Consider the following 26686-nt stretch of genomic DNA (forward strand, 5'->3'; position numbering starts at 1 on the left):
TTGAACGAATCTACATGTAGCTGAAAACATTTATCAATCAATGAATAGAGAAGATGTCATACCCTTCCCAGAATCCTTTGCATCATGATACATCACCTCATTACATCAAATGACACTCCCATTACTTTGTACAGGTTCCCTTTGTTTTCATGTTGAGAATAGACTGGCTAAACATGGGTCGATAGTCAAGAAATAAACATATTTGATTTGTATGTGCTCTACTCATTGAGGTACTTTTTGTAACTATCGACCCACGTTGCATTAGATAGCAAATCTGTATAAAAAATTGAAATGGAAGAAATGCATTGTGGGAAGTGTAAGATATCTTCTTTGATCATTGAATGTCCTGTAAAAATAATGTTTCTTTTATATGTATGGGATCATTCAATACCACTATTCTTTACAAGGACATACTGTTACAAACACAACTTTGGCAAACTTGTTAGGCACTATTCATTTCAATTTTCCCAAGAATTTTTAGTTTCTTAACTTATCTGGGGCCCATTTCACCAAACTTGACAAAACTTTGTAAGTCTCAAAATCAATTGTAACTTGCAACACATCATAAAATCCATTTCACTAAAATGACTTATGATTGATACCCTTCATAAGTAATAGGGATTTACTACAGGAACCTATGTACAGTTACTTAAGATTCAAAGGGTTAAAAGCTCAGTAAAATAGACCCCAGATAGTTACTCCCATTTAAATTGGCCAGCTATTCCAGTTGAAATCTATACACCGCCTATGGAAGACTTGACCTTAATCTCCCACACAAGGGGTGTAAATTTCAAATTTGGGTAATCCTTTATGTAATTCAAACTCCCTGAGAGGAAGATTAAGGTCATGTCTTCCGTAGGGGGTGTGTATGGATTTCAACTGGAATAGATGATTAAATAAGTAAATATCTTGCTCCGCTTTCCACTGTCATGTCCTACAGATACCCAGAATGAAAATATACTGATGGGTTGACAATTTGAGAAATATTTGATGTGAGATTCCTAATATGAAATCTACAATGACTTTACATTTAGCAAACTTTACACATTTGACACTTACTTAAATAGCAGACTATATTACATTGTAACTTGACCACATTTTCCATGACATAAAGAAACTGTCCGTATTGAGTATATGAACACTAATTTCATTGTGTGAAACACATTTCAATCCTATCAAAATGATCAGCAGAAAATATACAAAGTAAAGGTCTATGTAGTTTAAAGTTGTACAAAATAAAATTGAAATATTATGAAAAATAATAATTTCATAAATATATATAACGACCTAAGTATGTCTCATTCACCATAGGATTAATACACAAATTGTAAAAAACACAGCAATATCCCATTATTAATAGTGCAATATTAAATTCTTGCTACTACGTGTACGTAAGACATTTAGACAGTTTTATAAAATAGTTGAAACAGAACTGACATCTGTATTTTGGTATTGGAATGATTTACTAGTATCCAGTCATACTGATACTGCTAGCAAAACAGATTTCAATTTTTTACATGCAAAGCAAACCTTAAAGCTTTTCATATTAAAAGCTTTGCAATTCAAGGCCCTTGCAGCATGAGTGCCTAGCAAATAATAGTTGTCATTTTTTCAGAGGCAGTTTGATTCATCGGTACCATATAGAGGGCTACACCCACTATGGTGCAACCACCTGTGATTTATCATTACAAAATTATAGACTTGGTAATAAAATTCAAGGTTTAGATAAGCAATAGGTGATATTTTGTACCAGTATAAAGCATTGGAATGCAAAAATATATAGAATCCCGAAAATAATCAAGATAAAATGTTTGAACCTTCTTAAGATCATATGTGACCTTTATATGGATATTAAGAGCCTACTAAACATCAACAAGAACATGTTCAGTGTTAAGAACATGTCAGAAATGTTAATTTTCATGACCATATTTGGAATCAGAAAGAAAAATGCATTAAAATGAGTACAAACAAGCCTAGTATTGGTTCAGTGGTTCTTAAGATAGCTCTTGATATTTTGATAAAATATTTCAAAACTTCAACTGTTTCCGTTGAAGCGCATGGCTAGCACGCAGAGCATTAAAATGGAGCAGAAACGCTTTATGCGGAAAAATGTAATATGGCTCTAATGGGGAATGGCTTTGTTAAATATGACCTGAAATGGAACTACAGTTTACATTTAATATTTTTATTACATGTACAAGACACAATAGTGATTCAAGGCACTAATATAGACATCATCAAGATGTCTGTTTTGAAGGAATTAATGGTCAACAAATTTGGAAACATAAAAGAAACAGGAATGAAAATTTAAATTTGACTTGGAAACAAAGGAATGATGATTCATGTTTGATACATACTTTGGTCTTCTCATATAAAAGTCTCTTTTTGATGTTTAATCAATATATTTAAGTCAATGTCTTTAAACTTTGCAATTTATTATTATGTAAGGTAAATTTCTAATTCTTCAGAGTTCTGGATACGCAGTGGCTCTCCGAGCGTAGAAAAGGTGAAGTCCCTGTCACTTCTATACCTAGGCGCTCAATGATCAATCACCATCAGTTTGAAAAAGACACAGAGTCGTTGTGTCGAAAGCTCACGTAAGTGAACAATTTTAGTTGTGTGTATAGGTTTAAACTCTACCAATATCAATCATCTTGTTGCCATGATTGTTGATCAGCCAATTAGTGTGATTGTTTATCACTTCTACTTTCAAGCTTGTATACACTACATGCATGGCACATATAACCTGAACAATTAGGGAATTTACCTTAATACAGCATCAGGGCTGTATAAATAAAGGAATGCATAATATACAACACGTCATTACCCTGACAGTTTCCCACAATTATTTTAATAATTTATGTGTTATACTTTGTGTGCAATTTTTTGATGAATTAATAGTGGAAAAAATGAACGCAATTTTCAAATTGAGTTGATGACATATGAAGAAGAATTCTTTTTTCCATTTGGAAGTTTTTTTTCCATTTTGTTGATATATAGGAATGTAAAAATCCTTTTTAATTACTGTCCTGCATAAATATCTTACAAATATTAATGACCTGATGAGGGTTCCATAATGTGTGATGTTATGCAAATTCATTCTAATATTGTATTCAACGTGTATGACATGCTTGGTATCCAACAGTTTTATGCTTGTTACAGAGACTACCTCGCCCGAATAAAACATATTGGATCCAATTTGCAACCAGGTTGTATAGTTTACGAGACTACTTCTGATTCCAGAAAAATACACAACTAAATTATTTGAATTAAAAATATTTTTGTTTTGCAAGATGAAACAGCTTACTCCTCATTCTTAAGTTCAACCTAACTATGAATTCAAGTTAATATTCAATTGTATTCATTCATTTTTTATACACCATATTAGTGTATTGCATGTGGTATGGCAGTCTTGTTTGTGAACACTGATAGGTACCAATCCATTTGGTAACATTCAAATCTAATTCACATGTAAAGGTACACAAAGACCTTTAATAACAGCTCTATCATGGATATTATGTTTATCATGGCAGATAAATGTTACTGGCTTCAGCCAAACTATGTATTTACCCATGAATGCCACCCATATCTGATGATCTAGCCATGCCAAAGGCGGTTATTGTGAATTGAGATACAGCCAAAAAGGGAGAAAATGCCAACAAAATACAAAAGGAAATTAGCATCATAAGAGCTCATTACTCAGCAACTATAGGTGCTAGGAATGTTAAGGATTTTGGTTTACTTGGCAAGTTTATAATGGCAATAACTCAACTGTCAGAATCCCCTCCTTTGGCCTGCATATATGGCTGCATCAGATCATATTCGTCATTGGGCAGGAAAAACCTCCTATGTGCTTGTGGCCCCTGAACATGTTTAAAACAAAATTGGCAACAGTTTACATAGGAGGTATTGTTTTAAACATGTTCAGGGGCCAATGACACATGTAGGAGGTTTTTCCTGCCCAATGACGATATTAGACTTGCTGTCCACAAAATGAGAGGGAAGTTGCAAATCTTTATTTTTGAATTTATGAGTTCAAAATCACTGGATCATAAGCTTTAAAAAAAATGACATATCTTGCCAGGATTACTCCCTTACTTGATCAAAATTGCAAAGAAGAATTCTTGTTTTCTGGCATATTCAATTAACCATATTGCCTTTTCTTTCCAGGCGACTTTCCGCTCATTTTGTGAGGACAGAACTCATATTTTGTCCCAATTTCACTTTTGCTCCATACAAAAAAATACACTTGCGATCATGAATTTAATGTTCAACCATGATATGTCAGGTGTTAGATCCATTTTCCTCCATCACATCCACCACTTCTATTGAGTGCATAAGCTAAATAACAGGTGCATACCAATTCAATAAGTATTATTTGCAATATAATCAAGGAATCCCTTATTGAACTAAATGTGTTTGTCATCTTTCTTCCAATTTTCTCATTGTTCCTGAGAAAAGTTAAGTTTTATGTCGTTGGAAACAATAAAGAGAGGAATAAAATGACCCTTTTCAACCATATCAATTTTGCTAACATTGGGCTATTCCATTTAAAATATACACTACCTCTGTGGAAGATTTTGCAAATATTTTCCATGTGTTGGGGTATAAATTTCAAATGGAATGTACACTTTAGGCAGCTCCATTTGAATTTCATACACCGTCTGATGAGAAAGATTCAACATGAAGCTTCAACAGAGAGAGGATGAGTTTCAAATAAGAGTTGGTTAATATGTTAAATCCATTTGAAATTCATACTCCTGTGGAAGATATATTTCAAAACTCCTCCACAATGGCGAGTGTAGATTTTTAATGGATTAGCCTGTTGGACACATTGGGCTGTTCCATTTGCAAAGCACACCCCCACTATGGTAGATTTTGGAATTCCAACCATATTCAATAGTTTAAAATTCCTGGAATTGATATGGCACTGAAATCTTCCACAGGGGGTGTGTGGATTTGAAATGGAATAGCCATTGCTTGATCACATCATAAGTTGGATATCTGATAATAACCATTTTACAGGCTGATTACAGACAGCCACCTGTCTTACAGTTTACCAAAAGTAAGTAAAATATAGAACACTCCTTCAACATGTTATGGAAACACTGCATCAGTTGTCTGGAACTGTGGAAAAATCAGAAAGATATTATTAGAATGACTGATTTGGGATTATACAAACATGTAATATTGCAACTTGTATGGATATGATACATGTGAAATTGATAGATAGGAAAACATCATATGCACTGCCACTAACACACACATACACACCCCTGTCTGTGTTTGCCTCCAAACGTGGACATTGTGTTTTGCTATCTAACCGAGGACGTGTGTATGATGTTTTCATCGCCTAACCGTGGACTAAAATGGCGGATTTTTTTTGTGTATAATACAAAACGGAATTTTAGCCATCACCCTGTGGACGGTAGTTTTTACACGTGTGGTCCTCGGTGTCAGGCAAATAGCATTTAAAGCATCTAGCATGCATTTGAGGTCTTTTGCAGCAGTTTGAGACCGAGGACAGTCCTCGGTTGGAAGTAGGTCCACAGTTGAGGGTGAAAAATCTTGTGTGTCCTCGTTTGTCGGCAAACACGTACGCACCCCTACTCACTTTCACCGACAACAGTGGACCTGTATTGTTTGTGTGGGTGTTAACCGTTAAACTGTGGACCAACCCAAATGTGGACTTCTGTGTTGAATTATGACAGTTGATCGATTAACTGTGGACCTGGTGTTGCACCTATGATATAGGACCCTACCTCATATACAAAGTTATGCTGTATATCACCATCTGCCACTGTCTTACGAACATGGACTCTACGGTTCGCTACATGTGGTTTTTCACTACATATAAGCGAGGACTCAAAGTCCATGTTTGTAGGTGAAAACACACGCACAAATGTATCCTCTCTTTTCGTCCATTCTCAACCACATAAGCATGCATGTAGGCACACCCACCCACCAAAACTTAAACACACCATACTTCATGATATGCTCTGCAACTGCAGAATGGAGGACGTATCTCTCAAATGCATTTAGCATTAAATTGCACCCTACTGCATACCCCCAGCAGAAGACTGTGTTTGATTGCAGGTAGGTCCACAGCTTATATGTAAAAAGTCTTGTGTCCTCGTTTGCTGTCAAACTCTGACGCACACCCCACTCCACACCCGCACACACACCCCACAACAAACAACATATTATATTAATGAATCTTTGCATACATACATAATTGCACATATTAACATGCAATATTAAACATGCATTGTTATGGTGAAACCATGCTATATGTGTATGATTATGTTTTGTTATTAATAAAACCTTGCTTACATTGATCAAAAAAGCAAAAAAAAAGAAAGAAAAATGGCAACAATTCTCTAGTCCAACGGTAGTCAGAAGGCTCCTTAGTCCGAAGGTTTGCTAGTCTGAACACTTAATTTACTATTCGCTAGTCCGAATTCTGAAAAAGGCTCGCTAGTCCGAATATTGGGTTCTCTAGTCCGAGGGTTCGCTAGTCCAAAAAATAAGGTTCTCTAGTCTGAATATAGAATAAGGCTCGCAAACCCTATCCCTAAACCCTAACCCGTATTCTATATTCGGACTAGAGCACCTTCGGATTAACGAACTTAATTTGGTTTTCGGACTAGCGACCCTTTGGACTAGCGAACCTTCAGACTAGCGACCCTTTGGACTAGAGAACCTTCAGACTCGCTACCCTTCGGACCAGAGAGAAGTCATGAAAAAACCCAACCAACAAACTAAAAATACAGACTATTGATTTACCACATGTCAATTAAATCAATAGTAAGATTAATTTAAGTCTTTGTGAAACGGGCCCCTGATGGTTATGTACCAATCATTATGATACAACTGGTATATTCAAATAGGTGGTAAAAAAAAGGTAAAGGATGCAAACCTGCATTTTTTACAAGACGGAATGTCCATCTCTCTTTCGTTAGCGATTAGGTCAGACTCCACCGTGAAATGTTGCTGTGGGCGATCGCTACACCTCCTCCACAGCAAGTCTGTTACCTTACCAGCATTTAAGAATGCCGGTACCAATTTATACACCTGGGTGGAGAGGAATAATCGATATAAAGTGCCTTACTCAAAGGCACAACACGATGGCATCGGTGGGGCTCGAACCCGCAACCTTCTGATTGTGAGTCGGAGCCCGTTCCACTCGGCCACCATGCTCCCTATAGGTGGTAAACTCTGATAAAAATTAGAAAAAGGTTGTATTCACAGAACTTAAAAAAGTTCAGCACATATTACTGAGGGCCTATCTGTACTCATTTAGCTGCAAAGTCACAATCCTCCTTGTTGAAGTCATGAACTTAGTAGTAACCCTGTAGTACCTTTATTGTACCACTTGAGTACTCAATTCTTATCAGATCCTAGAGCTCATGTTTAAGTTAGTGATCAACTTGCCTGCTACCCCATATCATGAATTCAATGTTCACAGATAGGCTTTATGCGACATTTTCCTCACAACACTCATAATGTATATAGTGACTTCCCATCACTGTATATATGCATGTTGAACAGGAGAACACTTACTTTGGTTGCAAGAAAGAAATTTTTTTATGCAATGTATTTTCTTTCATATCTTTGGTATGGCACAGTTGCTGAAGACTGGCTCCTTTTGTTCATTTCTTTTCTCATTTTTTCAAGTTGTAAGCAACAACACAGCAGTTTATAATATTTAAGCGTATGAATAAATTCATAACATCTCTAATTAAGCATAAAGCATAAGCACAATCATGATGAAGAGTAAGATGTAAGCAAATGAAGCAATAAAGCTGTAGACCTATGAATAATTCAATGAGCTTATGAATAATTCATAAATCCAATAAATGCTTTTAGGATCAAGCATTTAAGCAAACAGTGACCATAAGACATTGGAGTGTGAGATGCAAGCAAAAAGGTTATAATAAATAATTAACAAGCTTATTAATAATTTGTAAGTTCAAACTTATCAAACTCGCTACCCCAGATTGAATTACTGGGCATTGTTTTACTCAATCTGAACTCAATCATGTAATAAACTTCTAAACATCCAGCACTGGGTTATTTTCTTTGAAGTCTACACTCCCCCTGTGGAATATTAACCCCATGAGCACTACCTGCTGATCTAACATTACCTCTGATTGGTCAATTACATGATATCTTTACTTTAATCACCAATCAGAATGGAGCTTTGCAAATAATTCACCCCAATTATTTGTGTGGTGAAATTATTCTAACAATGTTGCTGATTGGTCCATTTGATAATGAAAACTTCTTTTTCGCCAATCGGCAGGTAGTTCTCATGGAGTTTAGCCAAAGTCTTCCACTGGGGTATGGCAGATTTCAAATGGAATAGCTCATTGGATCAAGTTATAATTGGCAATTTTCGTGAGGGACATTTTTGCAATCGTTATTTTAAGATTCCCCAGTTTTGCCCTACAGTTACATTATTCATATATTCATGAGGTGTTAATATTGTGGATGGAACTCCATTCGTGAAATCAGCGGAATAAAAAACTCTTGCGAAAATTACCACTTATACAGTAGTTATAAAGACATTGAGACCTGCAAGTGTGAACCAAGCAATAATATATAAAATATGAATAATTCAACAAGTTTGTGAATAATTCATATTTCAATCTTTTATTAAAAAAAGCTTTTACATCAAGCAATTAAGCAAGTCATGTATTGAGATGTTATAAGCAAGCAATAAATATATCAATTTACAAGCAGTCAAGAATGTCAAGACCACATCAGCATAATCCTGCGCCATTTGACCCAGAAAAAGAGATGAAGTATAATTTTGTGTTATGTTTATGAATTGTCATATACTCTATAGGGATGTAGAACTTAAAGCCAAGATTTTAGATGACTTCTCAAATATAGCAAACTGTATCTTCTTTGTAAAGTAAAAAATTGTTTAACAAATAATTTGATACTATTTTTATTCAATTAGGAGCATTTTGAAAATTTGACCCATGTACATTTTAATTGTATACTTTGACCTATATTGACTATATTATTGACTATTAACCTGCAGGCATCCTGAAGACACACCAACCATTTCTTTCTTTATTCCTTGGGACCAGAGGAACAACATGTGATATTCTATACCTTGATTAAAGCATTTGAAAATATTAATACCCTTGACCACAAGTTCAACTCATTTTGCCAAAGGTTGCCCTCGTGGCACCAGGCAAAATCTTAAATTAAAGGTTGCCCTTGTGACACCACACAGAATCTGTAATTAAATACCCTCCTCTAAAAACATTGCAATATAATACACAACTTAACGGTCATACTGGGTCCTCAATGATCTCTATCTTGAACTATATGAAGTTTATGTTTGCATGGTGCTCCCTAAAATACACCCAATGTAATCCACTGATTGATTATTACCACATGATAATGTCAACACTGATCACCTAGAAGCTACAGTATGTGTGTAAATGAGTTAGATCACCATTTTGAGGGGTTTATACAGGAAGGCCCTATCTGCAATAGCTGCCCTATAGACAGTTGACAAACCCTGCCTACTATATTCCTACACAAAAATATACAGACTGTTCACCAATAGGCAAAGTTCCATGCTTTGTATGCTGAGAATTCTTGCATATTCATGAGGGTTGATTGTTCGATCGTGGGTGTCTAACAAATCATGCCAGCATTGTATGTCTTCGCGTTATGGGAAAGACCATAAGAATACATGTACATGTTGTGTGCATAGCAGTTTTGTCTTCTGCACTTCATGGAAAGATTGGTCTGTATTGCCACATGGCAGCTATTATTATTATGACACATAGCAGCCATTATAGTTGGGCTTTCTTGCACTATAACCCCTTGATTTTGATGATGATGAATATTATGTGCTATAATGGGCTATTACAGTTGAAATCCATACACCCTCTATGGTAGACATGATCTTATCTTCCATAGAGGTGTAGATTTCAAATGGAGTCAACCATTCAGGTAACCCCATTTGAAATCCACACTTCCTGTGTGGAAGATTGAGGTCATGTCTTCCATACGGGGTGTATGGATTTCATATTGAATAGCTGATTGGTTCATGAACTACATGTCTTGTGACAAAAGGTTTACAACAAATATAAATGGAAAAATATAGACACGCAGAACACACAATAGTGCAAACAAACTCACATTAGCACATTTATAATTGAAACTATAGGCCTATATTCTAACACAAGTTTCTTTATAAATTTAAACAATACTCATTCTCATACTTGTTATTTAAATTTTTTGACAAAATAAATGCTTATTTGTTTTTGTCCACAAATTTACAGCACACCAATTTGATTTCATGCCTACAATATGGCAGCAGCACTATCGTCATGACAACACCAATCACCCACCTGTGTCGTTATTTGACATATGATCGGCTAATCGTCGGTTCTTCCGTTCTAAATCTACTTTCCACTGCGGCACGTGGCCTGGTGGAGGGTTACGTGGAATTTTCACAGGTAAATCTACAGGGTGTTAAACCAAAACATACAGGGTGGAACAAAATAATAGAATGACCGTAACCAAGAGATAACAAAGATGATATTTGTGACTCTTTCATGATGATGATCATAATTATAAAAGTAATCAAGAAATAACAAAGAGTATTGGTGACTTGTGAATCTTAATGATGATAATGATAATTACAAAACTTATCGATGAAGTGAAATGGAATAATAATGTTAACTTTATATGTATACATAAGAAATAAGACAGAAGAAAATGACATCTATATAACACAACAAAATATCAGCCAAAAAACAAATTTTACAGAACCATGGAAAAAAAAAAGCAGCAGGGTTACGAGCAGACATATTTATAGGGGTGGATAACTCATCTCTGCCCACACTGAGAGGAACAGTTCCAATCATCTACCAAAGAGCATTGTGCTATACTTCTGATCCATGTGTAGTAATGATAACAATATACATGTACACGAATCTTACTTTACCAAACAACATTCACTTCAAGGAAGAGGTGCTACATAAACACATAACAAGAAATTCACTATCATGCTTATGACACGTTAAGAGTTCAGACTACAACATTCAACATATTTAGGGTTGAATTTACAATCATGTGTCACTGGACCTACACTAATCTGAATAGGTAAGATTCATCTTTATTTTAAGCTGAGATTATAGGTAAAATAGCTAATTATATATATCTTAGTATATATATTAGTAGTGAACATGGAATAAATTTGTTTCTTTTTTGTTATATATTAAGTATATACCTTAACTTCTAAATCAATGATTATTATAAAAATTTGAAAAAAGTAATAATTATAGTAAAACAAATATCCCCCTAATGTGGGTCATTATTTAATTTCATGCAGCTCTTACATGCATGAAGACTACTATTTAATCTAGTCTGGGTTACAGTCTAACTGATGAAAATTCCCAACCTTTGAAACTCACCTTGCCCTCTCACTATGAATCATGAGGATCTTTGAAAAAGACTAACTTTATTCCTAGTCTTACACAGCTTTAATATAGAATTAAGAAGTATAATTATATGACTACTGATGTTGCATCATTACCAGTTTCACTTTTTATTTATCATTTAATTTTACTGGTCAATTACAGCAGCAAGAGAACATAGACTGGCTATTCCATTTGAAATCTAAACGGTGTTAGTGATTCTGTTTGATATCTACACTCCCTGTGCAGGAGATAAGGGATCATGTCTTCCATATGGTGTTTGGATTTTAACTGGAATAGCCCATATAATGAGAACCCCAATAAGTTCAAGCTGAAGACCATGGCAATAATAGGCATGAAATTATTTTAAAATATTACTGGCTAAACTGCAAAAAAAAAGGTAACAATTAAAGGTAACAATTAAAGCACTATTTTCACATAATTATCATACCTTTATATCGTTTTTTCATATAATTTTATTTTTTCATTTTCTGACATTTTTCAGAATGAAGCAGTTTCTTCCAAGTCCTAATGCTTTCAAAGTTCAAAGATGTCCCATTCGCACTAAACGGCATTACCAAAGGCAGATCCAGGCTCAATGTTTCATCGTGCCCAAAACTAGAATAATTAAATGTATGTTCTCTGTCCACTGCAGTTTAAATATGTTTTGCAATGCATTTAGGTTTAGGTGACATTTGCAAAATCCAATAAATTTTAATGTTGTTAATAATCAATTATGTGGTATTATGCACAGGTAGTTTTTATTTGATCATAAACAAATTTTATCAAAATAATCCAAATATGGGGTACAAAGGACAACAACATACAAACCGGGTCTAGTATATAGATTGATTTTAACTTATGACAAAATTGTTCCATCAAAAACTATACCTAACTCAAATTTCAGCAGAAGCTAGATGACATTTTCACTCACGAGATTACATTATAACTAATTTCTAGGATAATTTGAATGATACGAATAATTAAATCACTTTGTGGATTATATGTTCGTTGAAGTATTTATGAGGGAAAATATTAAATATTCTACAGCAAATATTAATATTCTACAGCAAATATTAATATTCTAAAGCAAATAAAGCCAAATGTATATGCAAAGAGTGAAAATAATAAATGCTGATAAAACTAAAATATTGATGAGGTGGAAAAAAAAGAACAACAAATAAATAATGAGCAAACAAGGATCAACACTCATGTGAATTCTCTGTACAACTGTGGACGCACAGCAACTGTGGACTTCCAAGCTTCCTAAATAGTGTTTTAGATATAAAGCGTCCTAAGAAAGCATTATAGCCAAAACCACAGTCCGCACTGAGTAAAAACCTCACCACGTCCACAGTGAGGCTTAAACTCAAACATGTGTATTGGATAGTAAGAACTTGATCATGTTTTTCCTGTCCTCATTTGCCAGTAATTAAACATAGGGGTGTGGGGGTGATTTTGTGATAATTGTCAAGGGGATTTCAACAATTCAACTTTGATTACAATTAATACTGAAAGCTTTTTGGCAAGAAAAAGATGTTAGCATCTAGCCTATAAAATACAAGGAGACTTTAACAGCTAATAGTACTGTTTCCAAAAGGGATATAACATGGTCCCAAATATCCGGTACTGTCTGAAATTATAAAAACAGGGAAAATATGTTCCAACTGACAAGCAGGGAACCAAAGGATGGATCCAAAAGGATACAATAGTGTATTTGATCAGAGCTGGTCTCCACTATATTGAGAGCAGGTCTGTAATTTTATCCCTTGAGAAAGAAAAGTTTTGTCTTTTAGAAAGTCTGGTTTTTAACTTTGTTTATATGTCCTGTGTTAATCCCCCATTGGATGTTGTGTCATATTTTCCCTGGCTGAAATTAGTCAGGTGTCCCAGAGCAGCAGTTAGGATTTTCACACCTTCAAGCACCAATATTCTTTATTCTTTACACTGTCAGTATTCTTTATTATTTTTTTCAGTGCAGTGCTTATGTAGCTGCAGCACACAAACTGTGTGTTACAACTAAAATGTCGCAGAGCAAAATCAGACAGTTTGAAGTACGCCTATTTTCAGCTATATTAATCCAATTGGAAACAGCATTTTTGATGTGGGAAAGGGATAGACTATATAATTAGGCACTACAGATTACATATTTTGCAACACTATTTACATTAGAGGCAATTTTGAAGCAGGTACTAAGTTAAATGTAGCTATGGCTTCATAAGGTATATACATAAACAGACCTTGCATTTATTCACATATTATTAGGATATTCCAGTTAAAATTCATACACCCCCTATGGAAGAAATTACCTTAATCTCCCAGACAGTGGGTGTAGATTGAAAATGGAGTGACCCAGTCAGGTAACAGGTAAATCCATTTGAAATTTACACTTCATGTGTGGAAAATTAAGAAAGGTCATGTTTTCCATAGTGGTGTAGATTTCAACTGGAATATAAGGTACTACAGAATTCCATACCCTTATTGCCTCAGGTGCCACAAACTCAGCATGCTCTGTTTTGTCTTTACACATTTACATGTAGCTTCAGGAAAGTTGTGCGACACAATGACAATCATGCAAATTCACATTTATCATGCGTTGCTGTAAACCTTTGACAAGAGCGGACTTCCACCATTTGATAAGGTGCAACTCACAATGTGGCTGAATTAACAAAGCGTAAGATGCATAAAGCACACATAATATGCTTCAGAAGCGCCTTGTTAACATCACAGAAGTACTATCTTGCCAAAGGTTTACAGCAAAATATTTGAATTGAACTTTTCATATCCCAGCATGCAATATTCCATGGCACCGAATATGCTCATCTCCATGCACGAGTATGAATGAGCTATTCCAGTTGAAATCCATACACCCCTTATGAAAGACATGACCTTAATATCCCACACAGGGGGTGTGAATTTCAAATAGGGTTACCTGAATGGGTGACTCTATTTGAAATACATACCCCCTATGTGGGAGATTAAGGTCATGTCTTCCAAGGGGGGTACATGGATTTCAACTGGAATAGCCAAATAATACAAAGGAGTGCTATTTTGTTGGTATGCTGTGATCACAATGATGTTGTGATGGATGAAACACAACGTCATTGGGCGGAAAAAACCTCCTATATATGTATCTTTGGCCCCTGAATATGTCTAAAGCAAAACTGCCTGTGTAACCTGTTGGCAGTTTGTTTTAAACATGTTCAGGGGCCACAAGGACATAGGACTCCTATTAGGAGGTTTTCCTCCCCAACAACGACAGAAAAAATGTATTTTGATAATGTGACATTATCTGATTCACTCAGGCTCAAGGGGATTTCTTATTATCATCATGCATCACCTTACTCGATAACCAAATACACCCAGATGTCTCAGGAATACACCCAATTTATTACGAATACACCCAGATGTCTCAGGAATACACCCAATTGCATTACAAATACACCCAGATGTCTCAAGAATACACCCAAATGTATTAGGAATACACCTAAATTTCTCAGGAATACACCCAAATGTATTAGGAATACACCTAGATCTCAAGAATACACTCAAATGTATTAGGAATACATGTCTCAAGAATAGACCTGTATTAGGGTAGTATGATTGATGAAACACAAAACAAAATGTATTTTGAAAGCTATCACACGGCAAGCCAACTCACTCCGGACAAAGGAGACTATTTTGTAAACTTAATTACTATCTTTGATCACCAACATACTCATTAACCAATCACAATTGCTGAAATATTTACATCCATAGCATCTGGGTTGATTTCCATGGTATGGGTTTTTATGGTACCAATATTCATATTTGCTTTATTGCCTGCCTTTTGGTCTAAGAGGATCAGATCGTGCCACAAAATATCATAAAAGTTTACTCTCTTAATATATTCTTAAGAAAACCAAATGTATCAAAGAGCCAACTAGTTTGACTTTTTGACCAATCTATCCACTCAAACAATGCATTGATCATCCAAAATTCATTAAAGAAAAAAAAAAAAAAGTTTGTCTCAAAGCTTGTGCGCGCATTTGTAAAATTGCGCGAATTGAAAAAAAAGAAATGCAAAAATTTTGTTATTTAAAAGTTTTTCCGGAAAAATTCAGCGAAAATCAGACTTTTTTTCTCAAAATACCATATAAATACCAAGTCGGGAATAAAAAAAATAAAAAAAATCGCATTTCACATTTGTTTTCAAACCGCTCGAGAGCTTTGAGACAAACCTTTATTTTTTTTGCCCTATCAATCGAACAAATTAATCAATCCATCGATCAATTATTCAATTGATCAATCAATCAATCCAAAGTGAATGAATCATTCAATCAAATGATCAATCAATCCAAAGAACAAATCAATCAATAATCAATCAATCAATCAATCAATCAATCAATCATCTTACCTGTAATTGTGCATATTGTATGTCGTTTAGCTTCCTTCTCACTTGTACTGTTCTGTTCATTCTCGTTGAATGTATTGCTTTCTTTGTTAGTTTTCGATGTTGGCGATGTAGGATCGCTAGCTTGGTCTATGCTGGCGCTTCGCAAACGACTACGCCAATCGCTGGTGCGCCTCTTTTTGACGAGATCTTTCTTCCATTGTGGGGTGTCGTCGTTATTTGTTTGTCTTATTTGTACAGCGGAAGGTTTGGGTTTAGGTGATAAGACTGGTTTCTTAGTCAACTAAAAAGCAGGCAAAATGAGAAATAAAATGAACAGAAAATATGAAAAGTGATACATAAATCATTAGATAGGAATGATGACATGATCTATTAAATTAATTAAAATCTATTAATGTGTAATAGTATAAATCATTAGATAGGAATGATGACATGATCTATCAAATTAGTTAAAATCTATTAATGTGTAATAGTATAAATCATTAGATTGGAATGAATTATGACATGATCTAATAAAAAATTAAAAATCTATTAACATGTAATTATTAGTATAAATCATTAGATACAAATCATGTATGACGTGATTGCATCTATTACAGAGCCTGTGATTGGTTGATTACATGATATCATCACCTGAGTAACCAATCGAAATAAAGCTTTTTTGATCAGTTAGCAATTTTAAGCTCTACCAACAATTTTCACCACAGCCCTGATTGGCTTAATTGATAATATGACTCTCTTTATAACAGGCCCTTAAAAGATAAATGCTTAAAGTAGAACTATCTGTTGAAGATGCTAGTTGATCAGGTCACCCATTTCTAGCTGAGCCAAAAATATATTTACCAGTGCAATGTATACATTTTCACATGAAAATAAATAATTTTAGATTTAAAGAAAAAAGAAGAAAATTTTTTAATCATTGCCGGTGGTGGGAATCGATCTCGGGACCCTCTGCGTGGGAGGCGAGACTCTTAACCATTACACCACAAGTCGCATTGGTATACGTGGGGGAATTTTCAGTATATATCGTAACATATCGTGCATTATTCAAACAAAAAATTCTAAAAAAAAACAGTACTTACAATGAGGTTCATTGTCGAACCTCAACGGATTTAGACAGATAAAATAGTGCTTGATAACATGCATACACTTTTGGAATTATTTGAGACATTTTTGTGTTTACGTGTAAAACCAATGACGACGTCAAAATTCAGTCAATCTTGGCCGGCCCCCCTGTACATAATGTACCCATTTTATACACTATATTGTGGAGAGTAACAACAGGGGAACAGGGTCTTGTCTAAGTACAAATCACATGGTATTATTGGGTTTCTAACCTGTACCACTGATAATACAACCTGTACCACCACACTCTCATGAACACTTTGGTAGCTTGTTTTGGACATAAAACTAAGTTAAAATTGTTAAAAATAAGTTGAAATATTAGTTATGTTCATGCTTGTGTGCATGCAACTTTTAATGGGTAATTCTGTTAGCAAATTAGAGTGGTAAAACAAAATGGATTCATATTATTTTAGCATACAGCACCTGAGGTCAACTACTTGTGCACCATTACACATTTCATTCAAATTCATCAGTTTCATTATTGTTTCAGATTAGTTGTCAATGGATAAGACACATACAGACAGCATAATGCTGGTTTCATTCTTTCTGCTGCCTGCCGCTGAGCGGTGTGACACTTCATCATGCCGCTTACGCTAGTCTGCAAGCGGAGCGACACACCGCAGGACGGCAGCGACATGACTCTGAAAGCCACTCTTGCCGCTCAGCACCGCTCAAAAATTGTACTTTGTTCTCATACGGGTACGACATAGCGGCACAGCTCTGAGTTGATTTGAATTCAACTACCGGCGGTGCTGCCGCTGCGGCAAAGCGGTGGAGTGATTGATATATCGGCTTGCCGCTGGTCACTGCTAGCTGCGTTTCTGGTGCAACTGCGCAGTGAAGTAAAATCATCTTCAGAGCGGCAAAGCGACAAGCAGCAGGAAAGTATGAAATAAGTATAAGAAGTAATGCTCTGCGTGTTAACCACACTCTTCAACATAAAAAGAGAATGTTTCATAATAGCTGACTTTAGCCTGCTTGGACCAGATCTGGTCAAATATGCAAAGATGTGGACTTACCACTTTAGGTTTAGGAGCTTTATTTTCTGCATCTTTATTTTTCTTTTGTTTCTCGTTGTTTTCATCCTTCCATTGTGTTGATTTAGGTTTGTCTTTCTTCTCGTCATCTTCTGAGCTGTTTTAATGATTGTCCCTGATGTGGAGGAGGTTGTCTGCATGGTAGACTAAAACCAGATTAACAATTAGTAAAACAGGGTTAACAATTGGTAAAACCAGATTAACATTATAGTCTGTATATTAAAGACTAAACCAAATTATGGTCACCAATTGGTAAAACCAGTTTAACAAAGAATAAACCAAGGTTAACTATTAATCAGGTCTATTGGGCAAAAAATATGTTACAGGCAAATGTAGGTTAGACATATTTCTTAACTTTTGAGACCAATTATTGTCAATGTCTCATAAGATTTGCTTGAAAAAGATATACCCTAAAAGTATCATTTTTCCTGTATTCCTGTTGGTACCAAGGGAGTCCTCTATAATAATAATAATAATAATAATAATAGCTTTATTTATACACAGTAAAAACATGTTCAATACAGTATTGTTCTTCCACATGTCCGTGTGGATATTAAAAATATTACTAACAAACACAAGTTAATTTAAAATATAATACATTAGTGTACATAGACTAAAAATTAAAATTAATAATGATCTTTTACTAAAAGACAAAATATATATAATAAATAAAATAGTAACCCTGCATTCTTCCTCATACAGTCACACTCTCACATGCACTCCTCTCTCACCCTCTCACATGCACTCCTCTCTCACCCTCTCAACACACACCCTCCATACATCTTTCACAATAAAACGTTATACTTAGCAACATGGTCATATCAAACAAGCATTCACTTACCAATGGTGCTGATTCTTCCTTCTTTTCCTTCTCTTTTTTCTCCTTCTCTAATTTTTCTTTCTCCTCCTTTTCTTTTTTCATCTTTTCTTCTCGCTCCTTGTCTTTCTTGGCCTTTTCTTCTTGCGCTTTTTGTACCCTGGCGGCTCGTTCCGCGGCCTCCCTCTTCCATGCTGGTACCTGTGTAAATAATTACAGTGGTTGGCAGGGTGTTATATTAGCTAGCCATTTTGAACAGGCAGTTTGCTCCTGGGACATGCAAAATTAATGCCCAGGCATGAGAATGATCATCCATGAAAAAACCTTAAGTGTTTGAAAAAAGCCTGAAAAAGTGTGTGAAATTGGCTAAAAAGGCCAAAAAACAGGCTGAAATTAAAAGGAAGTGTGGAAATTTGGGTTACAACCTGAAAATTCTAATGCCTGAATGCCTGTGACATACGCTAAATTCAAAATGTTTGAATATTAAGTTCTTTGAACCAAAACAAGACATGACCAACAAATCAAGGCTATAGCAATAGCCATTTGTACTGTTTGAACCACCCAGAAGGGGCAAAGGTCTGATTTTTGTTTTCATGGTTAAAATTTGGACAGGCAGTTTTGGTGAAAATGACAGGCACTCATGCACTTGTCAAATCCTATCAAAGACCCAGGTGGTTGTATATGGAGCTATTCCCACTGAAATCCATACACCCCCTATGGAAGATATCTTCCACACAGGGAGTTTAGTAGGGTTACCGTAATAGGTGAATCTATTTGAAATCTAAACCCCTTGTGTGGTAGATTAAGGTTATATCTTCCATAGCGGGTGTATGGATTTCAACTGGAATAGCCCACATTGAACCGTATTTGACATTAGTCTGCAATGCAATGAATTTTCATTTTATAGTATAAAGGACAAACTACACTAAATGTAACCATCTGCCATGAATGGACCATATTTGTCAGTATCTACTACAAATGGGCTGTAATGCCAGTATTTCCACTTTTTGAGATATTGGAAAAGCAAATTCTCTTTAAAATAGGATTTACAATGATATATTACATGCCTTTATTGATTGTTTGCTAGATAGCAAAAAATCGATAAAAGAGATAAGAAATCCTTTGTTTTGTATTGTTTTTTGAGAAGTTTAATGGACCATACCTCAAAACAAGCTCTGCCAACATTACAGCCATTCAGGGTGGATGGCCACATTTAGTGTAGTTTGTCCTTCATTTAAGAAAGTACAAATGACAATACGGGATGTGCTGGAAAAGAAGCCACTTAGTTCAACTAAAAACCAGAAATATCACATACATTTGGAGTAAAAAGGTATAAAAAGGCCTGGAAAAAATAAAAACAACAAAATTGGAACACAGAAATAATTCAGGCACAAGCCTGAAAATCAGGGGTACTCAGTACAATGACAATACGGGGGGATGTGCTGGAAACTCGGTCACATTTTCAGCCTTTTGCTATATCAATGACACCTTTTTCTAGACCATTTTTGGTACATGGAAGGGTCATGTTTTCATATTTTTCAGAAAACAAGTCTAATTTTGCCTCACAAACAAATAAACAAACAAGCAACAAACCTTTGGAGATTCCTCTTTGCTACCAATATCAGCTTCTTTTTGTTTTCTTAAAGTTTTCTTCTCAGCCAAGTCCACCTGCCATTGAGGCATAGTTGTGAATGGTACTGTGCCCAAGTCTGGTTTCTTAGCAACGGGAGGAGGCATCGAGTGACGCTTTGGTGCTATAAAATGTCAAATAAAAATAGAGGAGTTATTAGGGGCTGGTTATTCCATTTGAAAACCATAAACCCTATGGAAGACATCATGACCTTAATCTTTCACACTGGGTGTGTGAATTTCAAATGGGGTTACTTGAATGGGTGACTCCATTTGACATTTATACCCCTTTGCGGGAGATTAAGGTGATTTCAAATGGAATAGCTCATTTAACCCAAAGGGTAGACAGCATATCTTGAAGACATTGTGAGGGGTTTATCAATACATGTAAACACAATATTGTATGAATTAAAGTCCCAAACTGGAAAATCTCATTTGCTAGAGAAAGATCACACAGCAGGCCAGATCATGGCCAGACAGTAAGTTTATTTCACCTTGGATTTTAACTCTCTCCACACGAATGTCGACTGCAGACGACATATTTCAAATTTGTTTTGAAAAATTCAAAATGTCAGAATTGTACATTTTCATGACTATATTTGGAATCTGCATGAAAAATGCATAAAAATGAGTACAAACAACCCTACTATTGGTTCAGTGGTTCTTGAGATAGCTCTTGATATTTTGAGATTAACCTGTTGGTTTCCTACCTGTATCCACGCCATCTTTCTTTTTCTTGAGTAACTCTTGCTTCCATTGTGGTATTGGTACAGGTTTCTTACCAGGTTTGGTCTCCTTGGCAACAGTAGAGTCCTCTTCTGTTCTTGGTGAACTGCAAAGAAATGAAACAATAAAAGAATTAAATTTGTTAAAAACACCCTGACATCTTTCATATATATTTCTTATTTCACTAAATGCATTGCAGAGAAAGGAAAGGGTAATGACTACAAGTGGTAAAAACACCCTGATATATGTTCCAAAAATATTTGATATTTCACATATTTCCATTGTGTTTTTATTGTGAGTCCAAACGTTTGACTGCAAATCACATCAACCTACCTCACCAATACACAGCTAGTTCATGGCAATCTTCTGTCACAATTGGAAATGGGATTAAAACTAAGTGATTATAACCAAAGAGTACCAACTCAAAATTGTTCCGTGTATAACAACATGGTAAATCCGCCACTTTGGTTTGTCTCTCATGGAAAGCAAATGGTGAACCTATAAGTGCTTTTCAGCAAATCAAAGGACGATTTGGGTACTTAAAACTTGCGTGTTACAAAGGATTGCGCACTCGGCATTTAGCGCACATTTTTGGTACAACACGCACAAACAAAACACAAACAACAACGCAAATTGAATCAAAGTTTGTCCGGAGCATAGCAAAATTCTCCGGAGGTCCATGAGCGACACATAAACATGGTGGAGTTGGTACTCTTTGGTTCTACCTAATTGGATGGGTCAAAATCAAATTGAGATTTTCTTTGAGTAAACAGGGTCTTAGCTCATTTCACTTGATTCATCAAGATACTACTTACATGGGAGGAAGCCTCTTCTTTGCATCAGCCATCCACGCTGGAACCTTTGGCACTTCTTCTTTTTCCTCCATCTGTGCATTGAGTATTTCATGATTAAGTTCCTCCCCAGTTGAGTGTCTAGGTTTTGGCTTTGGTTTAAGAGGTCTGGATGCTGGTGTTGGTCTTGCTGGTTTAGGCTTGGTAGGCTTTGGAGGCTGTGATTTCACTGCTGGAGGCTTTGTGGATTCTAGGGGGTCTGTCTTTGTTTTAGGGGGGCTGGTTTTATGTACTGGTGAGCTTTGTCTAGGTATAGGGGGTTCATCATCATGTGTGGGTAACGAGAGAGGTTTGTCTTCCAATGGTGACTTTTTAGGAGTTTTCTGAAAACAAGGAAACAAGTTTTATTCTGATTAACTTAATTTCTTCATTCTTTTTTCTCTGAAGTTGCCCACAACAAGTTTCTCATAAATACTGCATGTGCCTGCTTAAAATATTTACATTGCGAAAATTGTCTTGCTGTACAACAACACTATACCTTAAACCAGTGGGTTTTTGATGCTGCTCTCACAGCTGATTATTATTCAGCCAGGAGTTCAACCCACTGTCAATCAAGTCCGTGATAAAGTTACCGGATCACCTGTTTTCAAGCTTCTTTCTAATAGACCTTGATTATAGCCAATCAGAAATGGTGGTGTAAGTGGACATTAGCAGACTGTTTGTGTGGAGGGAGCAGAACCAAACTGGCTGCTTAGGAGACTAATTCCTGACTTGAAAGGGAGGGTTGATACTCACTTTTAGCATATGAGGTCCTCCTAGTCCTCCCAGTCCAGCCAATAGCATTGGGCCACCAATACCACCTACAGGTTTGCGTAGTTTATGTGAGGGTGATGTTGATTCTTCCTCTGTGTGTCTATGGAGATCATATGGTTCACTGTGTCTAGGAGCTTTAGTGTGACTTTTTTCTGCTTCTTCTTCTATACCTTCTAAACCAAGTAGATGACTTGTATCTGCAACATCCATAAAACACACCCATAATTTATATAATAATCATGAAATTGTTCTGTAACATTCCTGTATTCATAATTTTTGGAAAAAAAAGTGTCTTGGGACACCTGCTAAATCATGCTCTTTGTTTTCTTCACCATAAGCATTTATGTTAATTCGAGGGTTGACAAACAGAAGGCCTTAACTCACTTTTGGCCATTTTGAGATTTTGGTACCAAAATAATAGGTAATACCCACAGATTCTTAAAATCATTAACCTTAACTCAATTCAGATTCCTATTGCATCTATAGCACACTAATACTTGGTCACATCTCAATGCAAAATATTACTTTTACTCATTTTTCTCAAAAAGGCACTTTTTGAGTTAAGGCCTTCTGTTTGTCAACCCTCGAATTGTTTATTTGATGTTTTTCAAACAACACTGGGCTATTCCAGTTGAAATCCATGCACACCTTATGTGAAACATGACCTTAATCATCTACACAGGGGAGGGAGTAGATTTCAAATGGAGTTATCCATCCATATAACCTCATAAGAGTAAGTTATTATCTTCCATACGGGTGTATGGAATTAACTGGAATAGCCCATTCTTGTGATTCAACTGTTAGGAAAGTCAAAAGCAGACACTTATTCAGGGGGAATGCTAACTTGATCTAATTACTTAGTTCCAAACAAATCCCTATTGTTTATATTCATTCACACAAATGCGTACATGCTTATTACGCTCAATGCACGGCTATCCACATTAATTACATAGAAAATTAAAACTTCTATGCTACTTAATTACTTCGCTTTACCAGAAGCGCTTTCTAAACCATCATCGAAAGCACTATCAGTTTCAAATTATAAATTCTCACAATTAATGACATTAGTGCTGCATTTTAAACCATTGCCTGTTGGAGTTACAGAAGTCAATGGGATAATTCACTTGAAATCCATACAACCCCTAGATCAGGCATTCTCAAATATATTCTGTGAAGTATCACATTAAAAAATGAAGTGCCACTACCCAAATAGAGCATATCGTCTCATGGATGTGGTCTAGGGCCCGCATGGTCTCCTGGTTAGGGGCCAGGGGAAAGCCCCAGGCAGGGGTGCCCCCGGAAGCTTGTAGTTTTGGCCATTGAAAGTGAAATAGGAGGGATCTCCTGGCATGTTTTTTGTTCATTTCAACAGGTATTGATATTAATTACAGATAAATACACTTCAAAATTATCAAAAAACTTTTATTTTCATTTCTCCGATTTTTTCGTGCACAGCTATTTGCGGATGCCTGCCCTAGATGGAAGACATTACCTTAATTTTCCACACAGGGAGTGTGAATTTCAAATAGAGTTACCTGAATGGGTGACTCCATTTGAGATCTGGTCATGTCTTCAATATGGGGTGTATCGGCTTCAACTGCAATACCCCTTTACCTGAATTCCTCTTTATATCAATGTGTATGTTCAGAGAAGACATCTTACCATTCCCACAATCCTCTGCAACATGATACATCACCTCATTACATCAAATGACACTCCCATTACTTAATAATAACAGGTTCCCTCTGTTTTCATTTTGAGAATAGACTGGCTAAACATGGGTCGATATAGTCAAGAAATAAAAATTGTAGTTTGCAAGATCTGGATGTGCTCTGTTCACTGAGGTACATCTTGTCACTATCAACCCATATTGCACTGGATATCCAGTCAGTACAGAAAACTGAAATGGGAGAAATGCATTATGGGAAGTGACCGATATCTTCTCTGGTGTATGCTTACATTCTGTACTTGGGCAAATCCAGATAAAACATCCTCCCATCATACCTAAACAAACATAAACACCAACAAACAAACAAACAAACCAGATAACAAGCATACCATTTGGATCACCAAACATCCATGTCTGTCTTTTTGACGGATCCTGTTTTGTTGGTTTTCGTCGTTGTGCGAGGGCGCCTTGTTTACCCAGCTTGGCTCTTGATTTCAGCATTTCTGTGTCGAGACGTTTGGCATTCTGAAATAAAGGTTTTTTTAATCAGAAATACCAGTATTATCAATAAATTTCTTCAGAAAGGAAAGAGGTTACCCTTATGGAATTTTAAAGAAACTTTTCATTCAGCATATACATGTAACTGCATACAACCACTGCACATCATATCATATTGATGACCATTTCTAGCTTAGCTTGTGAGCAAAGATTTAGTCCTCAATCACCAATATCTGTGCCTCAATAAAGTAGTTATCTTTAAACCATGACATACCCTCTCTGACGTTTACTAGACAGACCAGTGAATCCTTGGCTGGTATTGGTCACTAAATATTTTGCGGTCACAGGGGAGGGGCAGTCTCAAGACTTCAGAGATTAGAGGGTTTGTGCATGGTTTGTACACTACACTGGACTAGGTCATATCAGGGGTCATTAAATATTTTGTGGTAAAAGGGGAAGGCAGTCTCAGGACTTCATTGTTCAGAGGGTTTGTACATGCTTCGTGCACTAGACTAAACTTATGTCATAATCATGAGGACTCTGATTAAGAGCTCTAATCAGCTTACATTTAAAATAACCATCGCACAAGTTCACAAAGGTTTTTTGTGTTTTTCTGGTAACACCTGTGTTACACTATGAAACTTTAAGTATAAGTATTTTTCTTGAATCGGGAATATGCCAAAAGTCTTAAAATCAAAAGTAAGTTTTCAAATTTGTATCGATATGCAGTCTCCATAAAATGTGTTTTTTTGTGGTAAAAATGTATAAACTAAAAATCACTTTAAGTCCCAATGTTAGACAACTGAAGTACCATAACACCACTAAACTTATTATTTTTGCTCTGAGACTCATGTATAGGCTTTGGGATTCAAATCCAATATCCTAGCTCCAATTATCATGTGGTTATGAGTCTCTTTCATAGCGCCACCACACCTCGGCCTGCACACATATTAGTATATGGCTTGGGATGCAATAAGGATATAGATGATTTCCTATACTACACACCATGTAATCCTTGTCAGTCAGATGTGACCAATTAGAGTGTGTTCTAAAAAACAGGTCCTGACTCTCAAATGGTTGATTTCATAAGAATTATTTCACTATAATTTTTTGCCAAGTTCCTTTTAAGCTTTAAAAATCACATATATTCGCACCATAATACGCACTGGATGTTTGCAGTACGCAAAATAATATGCACTGGATGGTTAGCAGTACGCTTAATTTGTAAAACATTATAAACCTATGTTCCTTTTGGTATAAAAGCTATATGCTAAAAAGAGTAAATTTATAGCTTTCTTTCTGTAGAAACATTTACCTCTTACTTGTCTAAGTTGTAGTAATTGCTACTTTTAAGTGTCAATTCAAAAATATAGCGTTCAAGATTTAGCTATTTTTCTTATTTATCCTGAAATTATCTACCAGGATAAATTCTTAGGGCTGGTCTAATGTGAGAGTAAAAAGTATACTTATGCATTGTGCAAGACTTGCAAAAATTTTGATTAACTTTGTTGCATGGTAATCTTCCTTTATCATTATTTAATTTTAGCAAGCAACAACAAAATTGGTACAAAACAACAAAACTGAGGTCAAACTTACATCAAATATATCAAACTCTGGCAATGAGTATCTTTGTTGTGGGTGCAGTGAGCCTGCATGCTTTTGCCTCAACACTACTGATGGTTCTTCTTCTTTACTTTGCTCCTCATTTTACCATCTTCCTCGTCGTCATCATCAA

At 35.7% G+C, this 26686-nt stretch overlaps 1 protein-coding gene across 3 annotated transcripts; it reads right to left on the reverse strand.

Moving 5' to 3' along the window:
• Positions 1-1915: 1915 nt before the first annotated feature.
• Positions 1916-26686, reverse strand: LOC140164219 (uncharacterized). 3 transcript variants are annotated; one of them, XM_072187465.1, is made up of 11 exons: positions 26548-26686; positions 24843-24978; positions 22767-22981; positions 21996-22354; positions 21165-21286; positions 20419-20579; positions 18850-19026; positions 17991-18154; positions 15850-16129; positions 10383-10496; positions 1916-5127 (listed from the first exon to the last, which is right to left on the reverse strand). In XM_072187465.1, exons 2-9 carry the CDS (start codon positions 24952-24954, stop codon positions 16126-16128), a joined length of 1314 nt encoding a protein of 437 aa, XP_072043566.1. In that variant the 5' UTR covers positions 24955-24978; positions 26548-26686; the 3' UTR covers positions 1916-5127; positions 10383-10496; positions 15850-16125. The 3 variants fall into 3 exon arrangements, with proteins under 3 accessions (XP_072043566.1, XP_072043565.1, XP_072043567.1); XM_072187464.1 differs by lacking the exon at positions 10383-10496 and having other exon boundaries at positions 1917-5127; XM_072187466.1 differs by lacking the exon at positions 1916-5127 and having other exon boundaries at positions 10258-10496.

The sequence above is a fragment of the Amphiura filiformis genome, chromosome 11, assembly GCF_039555335.1.
Source record: "Amphiura filiformis chromosome 11, Afil_fr2py, whole genome shotgun sequence".
In the NCBI taxonomy this organism is placed as follows: Eukaryota; Metazoa; Echinodermata; class Ophiuroidea; order Amphilepidida; family Amphiuridae; genus Amphiura; species Amphiura filiformis.

Coding starts and splice junctions, on each gene's coding strand:
- LOC140164219 (XM_072187465.1), bottom strand. CDS start 24,954: ATGCTGAAATCAAGAGCCAAGCTGGGTAAACAAGGCGCCCTCGCACAA. Junction 21,287..21,995: donor AAGAAGAGGCTTCCTCCCAT/GTAAGTAGTATC, acceptor ATTTCTTTGCAG/TTCACCAAGAACAGAAGAGG. Junction 18,155..18,849: donor AGGAAGAATCAGCACCATTG/GTAAGTGAATGC, acceptor ATCTGGTTTTAG/TCTACCATGCAGACAACCTC.